We start from the raw sequence: 13,970 nt of genomic DNA, 5'->3' as shown, positions 1-13,970 counted from the left end.
TTCTTCAAATTGAAATTCTAAGCAGAGCATCTTACACTTGTAAATAAAATCAAACAGATGAGCAGGTAAAGGTGAAAAATACAACATGATGCTTGCTATTTTACAGCTCACAGAGGACCTGCACACTGAAAAACACCCAATAAAAAGATTGATTCAATTAGTAGCAAAATCTATGATTTTTTTTCTTTTAATTTATTCATTCATGGGATGTAGATATTGATAGCATTTGATGGCCAGTATTTACTACCTATCTCTAATCAGCCTTGGGAAGGTAGTCACCACCAGGTCCATTTGATGTAGTTCACTTGGACTGTGCTGTTTGGAACCAGCTCAGTGATGATGAAAGAAATGGATTTTACTTTCACAGATACAAGTGAGTGTCAGTCAAAGACTAAGGAGGATAATTTCTGATGTCTTGTAACTATCAGGATAAAGAAAAATAATTACAGTTTCACCATAAGTATCAAAATACAGCAAATTTTGAAAAGAATTGTCAATCCATGCATGTTCATGTAAATTAAAGTGAAATTACTGGCCATTTGATGAATCTTGCAGTAACACTTTAATATTCTGAAGTGCAGTGCTAGTTCAATCACTGCAGAACATTTTTATTAATATGCCACTAAATAATTATGAGGATAAGAGGGAATTCAAAAACTTAACCTCTCTGTGGAATACCAGATTCCTAGGAATGTGGAAATGTTGTTGTTTGGGTGGGGTGTGGTGAAGACTTAACCGTCTTTTGGGATTTCCGTTTCCTAGTTGCTACAAGGAGAGTTTAACTCAACCAGGTCTGGGGTACTTCTAAGGCCAGTCAAACAAAAAGAGTCTGCCTACAGTTCGACAGCCTCCCCTTCCCTATCTGTGATTTCTTCAAACCAACTGCACCAAGCAGGAAAAGAAATATAAATTTGCGGTTGAAATTTAATGCAAGCAGATGCAAGATACTGCCCACAAGAAACAATAAGTGAGATATTGGTAGATTGGGCTCACTGTGTAACTAAACCATTGGTTAACAATACCAATAGAATGTTGAACTATGCTTTTGAGGGGATTGGCAAAAGAACCAGAGACTGTGAAAAATTTAAACAGTAACTTTTTTTCGAGAATATGTTTCCTGATGAGATTGTGGAAGCACATTCAATATTAACTTTTAAAAGGAAATTAAATAAATAATTGTCAGAAAAGGATTTACAGTCGAAAGTCGGGAAAAAGGGTCAAACTTGGACTGCTCTTTTAGAGACCAGCATGAGTACCAGATGCCTGCCTATTGCACCGTATCATTAACACATTCTGTGAAAACATCCCAACAGCCAAGTTAAAGTTAATAATCAAACTATACAATGCTCTAGTCAACTCCAACGCAAGTACCGTGGCTAATTCTTGTCACTGAGATACAAGGGAACCATTGAAATAAGCCTTGTAGAGAAAATCACGAGTCTGATTGCAACGTCAGAGGTCTAAACTGGGAAGAAAGATTGGATTGCATTTAGGCTTTCAGCTTATAAAGAAGATTGCGGGAGATCATTTCGCAGAGAGTTCAGCCGATGAGGTGGACAAGGTAAGTTTGAGAAGTTAACTCGAAATCTCTTGCAGTTGAGAGGTTAAACTAGCTGATCGGGTAAATTTAAGATTGATATTAGGAAGGTGCTCTCCACGTAATGCAACTACACATTATAGACTCCTGGATGGATGAGGAGAAACATAAACCCTGCATTTAAGTCAGAGCTGAAAAGTGTGTTGCTGGAAAAGTGCAGCAGGTCAGGCAGCATCCAAGGAGCAGCAATGAAGAAGGGCTTATGCCCGAAATGTCGATTCTCCTGCTCCTTGGATGCTGCCTGACCTGCTGCGCTTTTCCAGCAACACATTTTTCAGCTCTGATCTCCAGCATCTGCAGTCCTCACTTTCCTCTGCATTTAAGTCAACCAAGTTGGGAGCTGTGTTGTGAAAACTTTGTTTTCTGGTGAGTTGGATTAAGTTCTCCAAATTGCTTACCTCTCTTGTAATTTCATTGCAATGTTCTGAATTTAATTTTAAAGTTAACAACAATATTAATGTGATGTCTCCATACAGATTTTTACAGAGTGTTTTGATTAAAAAAACTTCTCTTTTCAACTCTTTGTCAACATTCTGTATGTCATCGATGGTATGAGCAATTAGCTTTACAGAAGAGAGAGATTCTAGAACCCCTAGGACCTTACCATTAAGTGTATAAGTCTGTACAGTTGTACGTTTTAGGGAACAGTCAGAACTCCTGCTGGATATTTGGTAGTCACTGTATTTATTTATGCGCTCCAGTGGGTAAACGTATGGCATTTTAACATGTTAACTGTATTTAATCACTCCAGGGTCTCAGCTGCAGTTCGGGTCTCAGCTGCGATTGCAAACTTAAGTTTCTCCTGAAAGGAAACCTGCTGTTATGTTCATAGGTAACTGCTTTCAGCTGTCACTTATACTTTCATTCACAGAATGTGGATGTTATTAGCATCATTGATTGGCTATCTGTAATAGCCCTCAAGAATATGGTAGTGATCCATTGTAGTCCATATAGAGTAATTGAGATGTACAGCACAGAAACAGACCTTTTGGTCCAACTCGTCCACGCTGACCAGATATCCCAACCTAATCTAATCCCATTTGCCAGCACTTGGCCCATATCCCTCTAAACCTTTCCTACTCATGTACCCATCTAGATGCCTTTTAAATGTTGCAATTGTACCAGCCTCTACCACTTCCTCTGGCAGCTCATTCCAGACACACACACACACATTACCCTCTGTGTGAAAAAGTTTCTCCTTAGGTCCCTTTTACATCTTTCCCCTCTCACCCTAAACCTATGTCCTCTAGTTCTGGACTCCCCCACCGAGGGAAAAGACATTGTCTATTTATCCTATCCACGCCCCTCATGTTTTTATAAACCTCTATAAGGTCACCCCTCAGCCTTTGACGCTCCAGGGAAAACAGCCCCAGCCTAATCAGCCTCTCTCTACAGCTCAAATCCTTCAACCCTGGCAATATCAGTGTAAATCTTTTCTGAATCCTTTCAAGTTTCACAACATCCTTCTGATAGGAAGAAGACCAGAACTGCACGCAATATTCCAAAAGTGGCCTAACCACCATCGCGTACAGCCACATGACCTCTCAATTCCTGTATTCAGTACTCTGATCAATAAAGGAAAGCATGCCTTATTCACTATCCTATCTCCCTGCAATTCTACTTTCAAGGAGCTATAAACCTGCAGTCCAAGGTCTCTTTGTTCAGCAACACTCCCTAGGATCTTACCATTAAGTGTGTAAGTCCTGCTCAGATTTGCATTCCCAAAATGTAGCACCTCACATTTATCTAAATTAAACTCCATCTGCTGTTTCTCAGCTCATTGGCCGATCTGAACAAGAATCCTGTTGTAATCTGAGGTAATCTTCTTCACTGTCCACTACACTTCCAAATTTGGTGCCATCTGCAACTTACTAACTATATCTTCTATGTCCCTATCCAAATATTTATATAAATGACGAAAAGTAGTGGACCCAACCCCAATCCTTGTGGCACTCCACTGGTCACAAGCCTCCAGTCTGAAAAGCAACCCTCAACCACCACCCTCTCTTCTATCTTCAAGCCAGTTCTGTATCCAAATGGCTAGTTAACCCTGTATTACATGAAATCTAAACTTGCTAACCAGTCTCCCATGGGGAACCTTGTTGAACAACTTACTGAAGTCCATATAGATCAAGTCCACCCCTCTGCCCTCATCACTCCTCTGTTACTTTTTCAAAAAAACTCAATCAAGTTAGGTACTTGTACAATGATCTTACATAGGGAGTTACAGGACTTCTGCCAAGTAATAATGAAAGATAGCGACATATTTTGTCAGGATTATGAGGGGAGTTGACGGTCCTGATGAAGGGCTTATGCTCGAAACGTCGAATTCCCTATTCCTGAGATGCTGCCTGGCCTGCTGTGCTTTGACCAGCAACACATTTTCAGCAGTGCTGATTTTCCCATGAGCTTATTGCTTTTGATCTTCGAGGTGATTAAGGCTTAGGGATCTGCTGTTGTAGAAACTGCTAGTAGAGGGAGTGAATGTTTCAATTTGGGGGCTAAGTAGATCGGCAGCTTTATCCTGGATAGTTTTGAACTTACTGAGTGTTGCTGAAGCTGCATTCAACAAGTGGTGAGTATTCTTTATACCCCAACTTGTGGTTTGCAGATGGAAGAACTTTGGGGAGTCATGTGTTGAACCACCCAGTGGAGAATGCCAAACCTCTCATCCCGCTGCTCAAGTAGCTGGTGAGGTTTTGTGGTAGGTTCGTTTCTACTTTTGGTAATGTTGACCCTGTAATATATGTTAGTTGAAGATTTGGTGATGGTAGTACTATTGAATATCATGGGGAGATGGTTGGGCTCATTCTCCTTAGGGGCCAGGCAATTACCATCTCTATGTAGTATTAGTGTTGTTTATCAGCCCCTTTTATTATTTTTGTCAGTATTATTTCATGCAAGAATGGATTGTGTCATTAGTTGAGGAGTTCAAAATTGAAGTAAGCGCTGTACTGTTATCTCCACCTACTAACTTTTTGTTCGTGGGAAACTCATTGATCAATTAGCTTAGGGCATTTGAGACTAGCATGCTACCAAGAGATATCCCTGCAACAATGCCCTGTACTGAGGTGATTATCCTTCAACAACCACAAGTATTTTCCTTTGACTAACCTTCAGTATATCCTTTGTACTCAGCAATTTCTTACTACCTAGAGCGAATCTAAATAGTGGCATCTGTGATGCGAGCGAACTCAGAGAACATTGATCACCCATGTCTGCTTGAAAATGTTCATGCCCACTTGACCTTTGCCTTCCATTCACATTCTAAGCGCTTCCATAATCAGCATGGGATTGCCCTGTAGCCACCTTTCCACTAGTTGTTTCATGGTTCCTACCCATTCGTGAGTGGGCGTGACAGGCTGCAGGTCACTTGATAATGAGATTACTTAACTCTAATGATAACATCCTGATTTTGTGCTTAGCACAGAATTAATCTGTATAACTGAATGAGGTTGACATCTCGTTTTCAGGTATGCTAAATGTTGTACCTAATTCAAGTAGTTCTTATATAACATGAAGTTTGCATTCTTGTGCACCCCACGTTTTATAAAAACCACACTTTAGAAACAGTGCTTAAAGTGTTGGAGGTGTAATTGTGTTACAGCCAACACACATTTAAAAGTTAGCACTTCAGGGACAGTGTCCCCAATTCGTCAATCACGTTATAGCGAATTTGTGTTGACAAAATGCATATTATAGCAGGTCAACCTGTATGCTTTTTCACACTCCTCCAGTGTTGTTCCTCTGATTTGGTAGCTGTATGACAATGACACATTGTGGGGGAATGCAATTATGCTGATGATGATGGCTCAAGATCTTTGTAGATGTCCAGCCCAGTTTTGAGCCATGTAATCTGTTTTGAATCTGTCTCAGCTGGAATTTTAGAAATAGTGTTCAAAACATTTTACAGCGTGGAAGGATGCTCTTTGACTTATTGTGCCTGTGCTAGTCATCAAGCACCTGTCCACTGCAATCCCATTATATATGCCTTATAGCCTATGGCACTTCAACTCTTCTAAATAATACTTAAATGTTTTGAGGGTTCCCACCCCTACCACCCTTTCCAGCAGCAAGCTAGAGATAGGCTCCACCTTCCTCTTACATTAAATCTATGGCTCCTGGTTGTTGACCTCTTTATTAAGAGGAAATGTTTCTCTCTGTCAGTCAAGTCTACACCCTCATATGTTTGTAGACCTCATAATTTTGTATACTTCTATCAGATCCCTCTCGGCCATAATCTCCCTGTGGTGATTTCAATGCCTCGGCAAATAGAGGAAAGAATCCCATGTTCCTTTTGAGCCACTTTATTTACTTGCCCTGTTGCCTTTGAGGATCTTTGGGAATGCACACCAAAGTTCTCTGATCTTTTGTACTTTCTGAGGTCCTGTCACTCATCGTGTACTCTCTTCCTTGGTTAATGCTCCTAAAATGCAACACCTCCCATTTTTCAGGATTAAATTGTATTTTCTAGTGTTTTGCCAATCTGACCAGCCCATGTACATTGTGTGCCTCTCCTTGCTATTTACCACATGACTAATTTTTCATGTAATCTGGAAACGTATTGATTACACCTCCTATATTGATGTCTGGATTTTTAATGTACACTAGAAATAGCAAGGGATATAGGTCATTCTCCTAGAATGTGTGTTTCATGAATGCAATTTGGCTGTAACGCGATTGGTGAATTGGGGAATGATATTTTAAAGACACAAGCTCCTTTGGCTAATATGCAATTGCATCCCTTGTTACCTTAAGTCAAGCAAAAGACATTGGATGACGGTGCAATTTTTTTCTGTCCTTGTTGATGTTTCGAGGATGTTTTTAGAAATTATTACAGGAGAAAAAATTTGGATTTCAAGGTTCTCCTCATTCAGCACAATGCACTAATCCATGCTCCCAAAATTGATGAGCTTTCTGAAAACCTCAAAGTGCTACTTCTATCTCTGAATGCAACCGCTCTCATTCAACCCATGGGACCAGGGAACAATAGCAGGCTTTAAAACTTATTATTTAAGTCGCACATTCGGGAAGCTCTTTGCAGCTACTGAGGGGGATAAAGAGGACTGTGTTCTTCAATGTTGAAAGAGTTTTAACATTAAGAATGCTATTGACTCATTGTGGAGGCTTGGGGTGATGTGAGTAAGGACTGCTTGTATGCAGTTTGGCGGAAGCTACTCCCAGATTTCCTTCATGGTTTTGAAGGTATTGAACCTTAGAGGAGCTTCCAGCAATCAAAGAAGATTGTGTCACTCTTGCAAAGCAAGTTGAATTTGAAGAAGTGGACTTATCTACAGCAACTTGTTACGCTGGGGGAAGTCGAAGCTCAGGATGAAGGCAATGAGGTCCAGGGTGAATCACCATGAGAACTTTCCACATCTTTTTTGTCTTTTATCCTGAGGGAAGTTGAGATACAGTTGCAAATCTTAGAAGACAATGGCTACAATGCAGAATGCAGCAGGTGGGCAGTTTGTGGCATAAAGTCTTATCTGGCACTCTATGAACAGTTTCTTCATCAAAGAAGAAAGATGGCAAAGCAGCAAAAACTAGAAGCCTTTTTTAAGCCAACCCCCAAGAAACCGTCTGAGGACAATGAAATACAGCCATCCACTTCAGGACTAAGTATTCTCTTTCTTCATAACTCTGCACCCAGAACTGCACCAGAAAATAATGATGACCCTCAGCCCTCATCTTAATACAGTAGCGTAACTCAGCAAACTCAGAAACCCCTTAAATACATTCGTTGTATTATTTCATTAAGATATACGATTTTAACATTTACGTAGACTGTGCTATTGTTTGCATTCGTCTAACTGCTATTTTTGTTTCGGTTTTTATTGATATTTTTGGTGGTTCGCTTAACCCTGTTTTTCCCCACAGGCCCTGTTATTTCTATTGCGTGATTTTCTATAACACAAGATCGTATGATAATGCAGCTACCACATTATACAGAACAGACTATACACTGAGCTCTGTAACACCACTGGACACAGGATTCCAGTTACAAAACTAACCTTTAATCATTTGCTTCCTTTGACTAAACCAATTTTGGGTTTAATTTACCAAGTTGCTCTGGATCCCATGGCCTGTTACCAGCTTATTCAGTCTCCTATGCAAGACCTTGTCAAAAGCCTTAGCTAAGTACTATGCAAGGTGTTCTGAGTGTGAAGAGCTTTGCTTCTACAAGATCTGTCCGATGATCCAAATGGATGAAGCTGTAACAGAGAGATTGATGAGGATGAGGTCTGCTCGGAACTTCCCAGAGAGTGGTATCTTAGTTGACTGTTTTCTTTTATCATTTACTGTAGGTCAAGTATGTAGCCATATTATTCAGAACTCCAAGAGTTTCTGTCAATAATAATGTGATTGAGCCACTCTTCCTGGTGAACATTAAAACCTCTCACCCAGAAAATATTCTGAGCCATTCTGTTTCTATCAAAAGGTGTTCAACACGTTTGAGTACTGATTCACCAGCCTAAGGAGATGATAATCAGGAGGTTTTTTTGTCCATGTTTGACCTGATGCCATGAGATTTCATGTGGTCTGATGAAATAGAAGCTGCTTAGTATTGCACTTGAGTCAATGGATACGCTGTAGGTCAGTTTTCCTAAAGTCTAGTGTAATTCCATAGATGTTTCAGTGAGCACATCTTGGCCGGGTATGCTTTTTGTTGTCTCCAATACTTCTTTGTTACAGTTTTGTACAATTCAGTGGCTTGCTTGATGGTTTCAGATCACAGTTGAGAGTCAACCAGATTGCTGTGTGTCTGGAATGCAACAGATGAGCAGTAGCTATTTAATAATTATGCTAAAAACCAATAAGTGTTCTTTTAAATAGCCTGCTTGCTTTACTTTCGTATAGAATCTGAATTTCACCGGTTTTCGAAAGATTCTGAAAAAGCATGATAAGATGCTGGAGACAAGCCGTGGTGCTGACTGGAGAGTGGCACATGTAGAGGTGGCTCCATTCTATACCTGCAAGAAAATCACCCAGCTCATCAGTGAGACAGAGGTAAGAGGCAAAGATTGTCCTACACAGTGAGATAGAACTAAGCTTCAACGATCCTCTCTAAAGTGCTCTATCCACAGCTTGAATAATGCTAGGGACTCTCTCTTTCTTGACCAAGTTAATTTTCTACAGCCTGAAACATTTTCCAGTCTCTGCTGAAACAACTGACTCAATGTCAGTGCTCTACACGTGAACCTGTAACCATGTATTTGCATTGTTAAGAAGCAAAACATATAATTACAGTACTGGTTATGTTCTATAGACCTCTGACCAGGGGGAAAATATAGAGAAGGACATGTGAGGGGAAATTACAAAGATGTATGAGCACCTTCATCCCACACCACGGCACATAATCACAGAATCTTTGCTAAGTATTCTTAATTTATTTAAAGAAGCATATAACACTGATAAAGATCATTCAGCCCTTCTTGGATGGGTCAGCATTTTAAAAGAATGGTCTACCTAATCCAGTTTCTCAGTTAATTGTTTTAAAATATCCATCTAATTCTTTTATTAAAATTAATTGTGAATCTGCTTCCACCACCCATTCAAGCAATGCATTCCAAAATATCATATTTTGCATATATAAAACCTCCACCTCTCTCTTCTCAATCTTTGCCAGTTAGATAACATACTTTCCTGCTGGTTGCTAGTCAATCACCAGGATTATTCATAATTTTCAACATCTATCAAATCTTCTCTGCTTCAAGGAGAGTGATCCTTGTAATCCAAGGAGAGTAATTCTAGATGTAAATGTATTTAACTTAATTATGTTTCAGTATATCTGGCCACCATCACTTCAGATATGTTACTATTTTATCTAACTCCATGAGTTCAAAAGTAGTATAACTTCACATTGAATTAATGTAGTAGTGTTTGTAGTGTTAGACCAGCAACCCATAAGTTACTGGTTCAAATCTGAATTAAACAGATGGAATGATTTGCTGAATCAAAGCAGAATAATGAGCGCAATTTCAAATGGAGACGCAGTGAGCACAGTTGTGATAAATCTTCCAGCCTACCTTCATACGGTTGCACGGCAAGACAACACTCGGGGAGTTTGCCAAACCTGTCATGTCAATAAAAGCCAAAAGAACTGCGGTTCCTGTAAATCAGAAACAAGAATTGAAATTGCTGGAAAAGCTCAGCAAATCTAGTAGCATAAATAGAGAGAAATCAGAGTTAACGTTTCAGGTCAAATGACCCTTCCTCAGAACTTGTCCATGTCAATATCTGACTTGAGTCCTACTTCACTTGAGCAACTCTTAATGTCTACTCCCAGCTCAGCATGCTGCTCACTGATAAAACATCTGCTGTTGGCCTCTAGGAATTTGTAATAAATCTGACCATTGCAAAGCAGAAAAATAATTAAAAAGTACCAGTTGTGGAATTAGTTACTTAAGATTTAATGACCAATTACTCACTGTTTTTTATTTCATATATTCTAGCAAGATTAATTCTGATCTGTTTTGCTTGATAGGCTCTTGTTACCGCAGAATTGGAAGGAGGTGACAGGCAGAAAGCCATGAAGAGGTTACGAGTGCCACCCCTTGGAGCTGCTCAGGTTACATTAAGCTTGTAGTGCAGTAGCTTTCATTTCTCTCATTGTTTTTGGAGACTGAGACTGCAAAGCAGTACAGAGAAAGAGCGTTATTGTCATAGGTGCTGTATTTCAGAGGGGGCATGAAACTGAGGCCTTGACAACCCCCTCAAGAGGCAAATATAGCCTCATCATGCTGTTTGATTGCAAAATTTTACATTTCTAAAGTTCATTTCATGTAGTAAAATGTTACAAGGTTCTTTGCAGGAAGAGTAATACAACAAATTCTCATTATCTGCAGAGAATAGGGGCATGGACCTCCAGCAGATAAAAAATGCAAACACTGCTGCAAGGTAAAATTCCTATCTAACAGGAAGAATTGCTAACAGGAGCAAGTTATTAGGGGAGAAAAACATGAGATCTAGGGCTGATCTCGCAAGTATGCAGATCTGAGGGTAGCCAATCAATGGATAATGAGTGCGTATAGGTAAAATTTGATTTTGAGCCACATAAGGTTAGATTACCAAAGGCTGCTTAAAGAAGTAAGTTTTAAGGAGCGTCTTACAGGAGATATTTAGGTGCAGACGTTCATTATAAAAATCCAGTAAAGGATAGAAATTGGAGCTACACAATAGGTAAAAATTGGAGGAATAACATCTTAATGGAAGGTTGCAGTAGGTTACAGAGAAAAGAATGGAGGAATTTAAACATTAAGTTGCAAGTGCTAAATCTGAAGCATTGCCAAACCAGGACCGAATGTAGTTCAGGCGCTATGGATGATTTTTGACAGGTCTTGCTATGAGTTAGGATTAAAACAATGTCTTTTTTTTAATTAGCTCAGTTTTGCAGACTAAAAGAGAAACGAAGTTTTTCCTCGTATAGAGACAACATTTATCCTCCTCAAACAGCAATACCAAAGTAGATTAACTGCTATCAGTCTCTTTGCTATTTGTGAAATGTTTGCATTTGCTGTTTGCAAATTAGCTGGTTTGCCTATTTAACAGTTTCTGCACTTCAGAATTTTTGATGTTCTGTGATGTGCTTTAGTGTGTCTTGAAATGAAAGGTGCTATAGAAATGTAAATTTTGATATCTGTAGCTGGTGAAGAGCACTGTTTCAAGTTAGAGTATATATTGTTGTCATTGAACACTCCTCGGTCAGGTATAGCATGTTGAGATGCAAAGTGAAGCATGCTCTACTTCTCCGCAACAATGCATCTCTGTAACCCCACATTTCCGAGCATAACTCTATAAAAGTTAATAGGATGTAGTCCATTTCCAGTATCAGTCCAGCTCTGTTGGAATTATCAATTAAGGACAATTTTTGAATTCTAGATCTTTACTCATTTCTGACTGGGTTGACACTATCCAAGCTCCATTCATTTTGAATCCTTGACAAGGAGGTGTTAGCCACTCTTGAACCTCGGTCCAAGAAGTAAAAGATCTAGGTGGAATTCACAGAATTATTAATTTTATGTTCGTCAACTGATACTTATCACTCTAATGTCAATTCATGCTCAATTCAAGTTCTTTTAAGGGTATATTCAATACAGGCTGGTGTTGTAACACTACAGTATATGGACCCAACGGCAGCCAGTTTTGAAAAGTGAGAGGTGTTGACAATCTAACTGCATGATTACATGTCGTATAGGTTTGGTGCAGGGATTATGTATGGGGTAAAAACTATTTAGAATTCCATAGATTTTAGAGACATTTTTCTTGCAGCTGTTTGTACCTTTACAAAGAACCTGTAAAACATATCATCCCATTATTTATATTAAATCATTTGGATACAATGTATCTTGTATATTTTAAAACTTAAGTAAAGATTTATGCGAGGAGTTCATCTATGTGAATTATTGTTGTTTAGGAATGTACAGAGTCGTTTCAGTAAGAATTAAAGCATTGTTTCTATCTACTTTACCCTATCTTATCTACCTCATATTCTTTATTTTTCAGCCTGCCCCAGCGTGGACCATATTCAGAGTGGGAATGTACTTCGGAATTTTTGTTGTACTGCTTGCAGCTCTGGTACTCATAGGTAAATGTCAAGACTATGTATACACTAGTTTCCTACATTCTAAAGGAATTAAGTGTGTGTCTGTTTAACTTTTCCAATCTGTTTGAAATGAAGATGCAGCATGTTTTTGTTTCTTGTGTTGCAAATAAAGTTTGCACCACGCAAGTACGAGGCAATCTTCTGCAAGAGAGAATCCAGCAATCTCCCTTTGACATTCATGGCATTACCATTGTGAAATCCACCCACAACAGAGCTTGGGGATTATTATTAATTATTATTAACCAGAAACTGAACTGGATCAGTCATTATAAATATCATGACTACAAGAGCCTGTCGGATTCTGGGAATTCTCTTTTGAGAATGTTCTCAAGGGGGAGGGCGAGCAGCCAGAAGTCATTGTGTACGTACTCACAAATGACATAAGTAGAAATAGGGATGAGTCCTGCGGAGTGATTATAGAGAGCTAGGAAACAAGTTAAAAACCAGGACTCCGTCAGTGGTAATCTCCAGATTACTTCCAGTGCCATATGCTAATAAGGGGAAACAGATGAGTGTGTGGCTAAACAATTCATGCAGGGAGCAGGGATTCAGATTTTTTGATCATTGGAATCTATTCTGGGGCAGAGGTGATCTGTTCAAGAGGTATAAGTTGCACCGGAACTGGAGGGGGACCAATATCTTGGTGGGCAGGTTTGTTCGTGCTACAAGGGAGGGTTTAAACTAGATTGGCAGGGGGAGTGGGATCATCAACTGCAAGGAGGGAAGTACAAGGCTGGAAGGAGATACAGTAATCAAAAATAGTAAAGTGAAGAGACAGGTCAGGCTGGAAAATGACGGGGAGTGAGGAATGCCTGTTGGATTAAATTGCATCTATTTCAATGCAAGAGGACTGACAGGTAAGGCTGGTGAACACGGCATGGATAGGGGTGTGGTCTGGGATATCATAGACATTACAGGAATGGTTAAGGTATAGGACAGAAGTAGCAGCTTAATGTGCCAGGGTACAGGTACTTCAGGCAGAACAGAGGTTGTGGAAAGACGGGAGGGGGAGTTGCATTTTTGATTAAGGCAAATATCACAGCAGTAATGATGATTCTTCAGTTATTTCATCTTGCCAGTGAGGCTTTGTGAGTGGAGCTAAGAAATGAGAAGGAGATGGTGACGTTATTAGGGTTGTACTGTAGACCCTCAAATAGTCAAGGGGAATTAGAGGAACAAATATGCGGAAGATTGGGGAGACTTGCAGGAACAATAGGATTGTCATTGTATGGGAATTTAATTTTCCTAATGTAGACTGGGGCTGCCTGAGCATTCAGGGCTTAGATGGGGTGGAATTTGTTAAGGGTGTTCAGGAAGGTTTCCTCAAGCAGTATATAATGGATCCTACTTGGGAAGGGACAAAACATGACATACTCTTCGGAAAAAGGGCAGGACAAGTGATGGAGGTGACAGTGGGGGAGCCCTTTGGGACCAGTGAACATAGTTCCATTAATTTGAAAATAGTTATGGAGAGGGAGAAAACTTGTCCACAGGTTCAATTTCTAAATTGGGCAAGACGAATTTTGATGGAATTAGACAGGAGCTTGCAGGGGTTGATTGGCGTAGTTTGTTTGCAGGCAAAGGGACCTCTGGCAAGGAGGAGGCCTTTAAAAGTTAGATAGCTAGAGTTCAAAGTCTATATGTTCCTGTGAGGATGGAGGACAAGCTTGACAGGAATAGGGAATCATGGATGACCAGAGATATGAGGCTTTGACCAGAAAAAAGGAGGCTTGGCTCAGGTACAGGTAGCTGGGATCAAGGGAAACC

The 13,970-nt window shown here is 39.8% G+C and overlaps 1 protein-coding gene across 1 annotated transcript in view; it reads left to right on the top strand.

The window, feature by feature from the left end:
• LOC132818937 (solute carrier family 53 member 1-like) overlaps positions 1 to 13,970 on the top strand; it is a 305,740-nt gene that overhangs the window by 201,324 nt on the left and 90,446 nt on the right. Inside the window, exons 5-7 of the mRNA XM_060830078.1 lie at positions 8,459 to 8,608; positions 10,086 to 10,169; positions 12,104 to 12,185. Of these exons, the coding sequence (XP_060686061.1) occupies positions 8,459 to 8,608; positions 10,086 to 10,169; positions 12,104 to 12,185 (316 nt within the window). The remainder of the gene's footprint in view (positions 1 to 8,458; positions 8,609 to 10,085; positions 10,170 to 12,103; positions 12,186 to 13,970) is intronic.

This window comes from Hemiscyllium ocellatum, chromosome 9, assembly GCF_020745735.1.
Source record: "Hemiscyllium ocellatum isolate sHemOce1 chromosome 9, sHemOce1.pat.X.cur, whole genome shotgun sequence".
NCBI classification, from domain to species: Eukaryota; Metazoa; Chordata; class Chondrichthyes; order Orectolobiformes; family Hemiscylliidae; genus Hemiscyllium; species Hemiscyllium ocellatum.
Note: the sequence above shows the minus strand (reverse complement) of the source record. Positions and strands in the feature narration are given on the sequence as shown.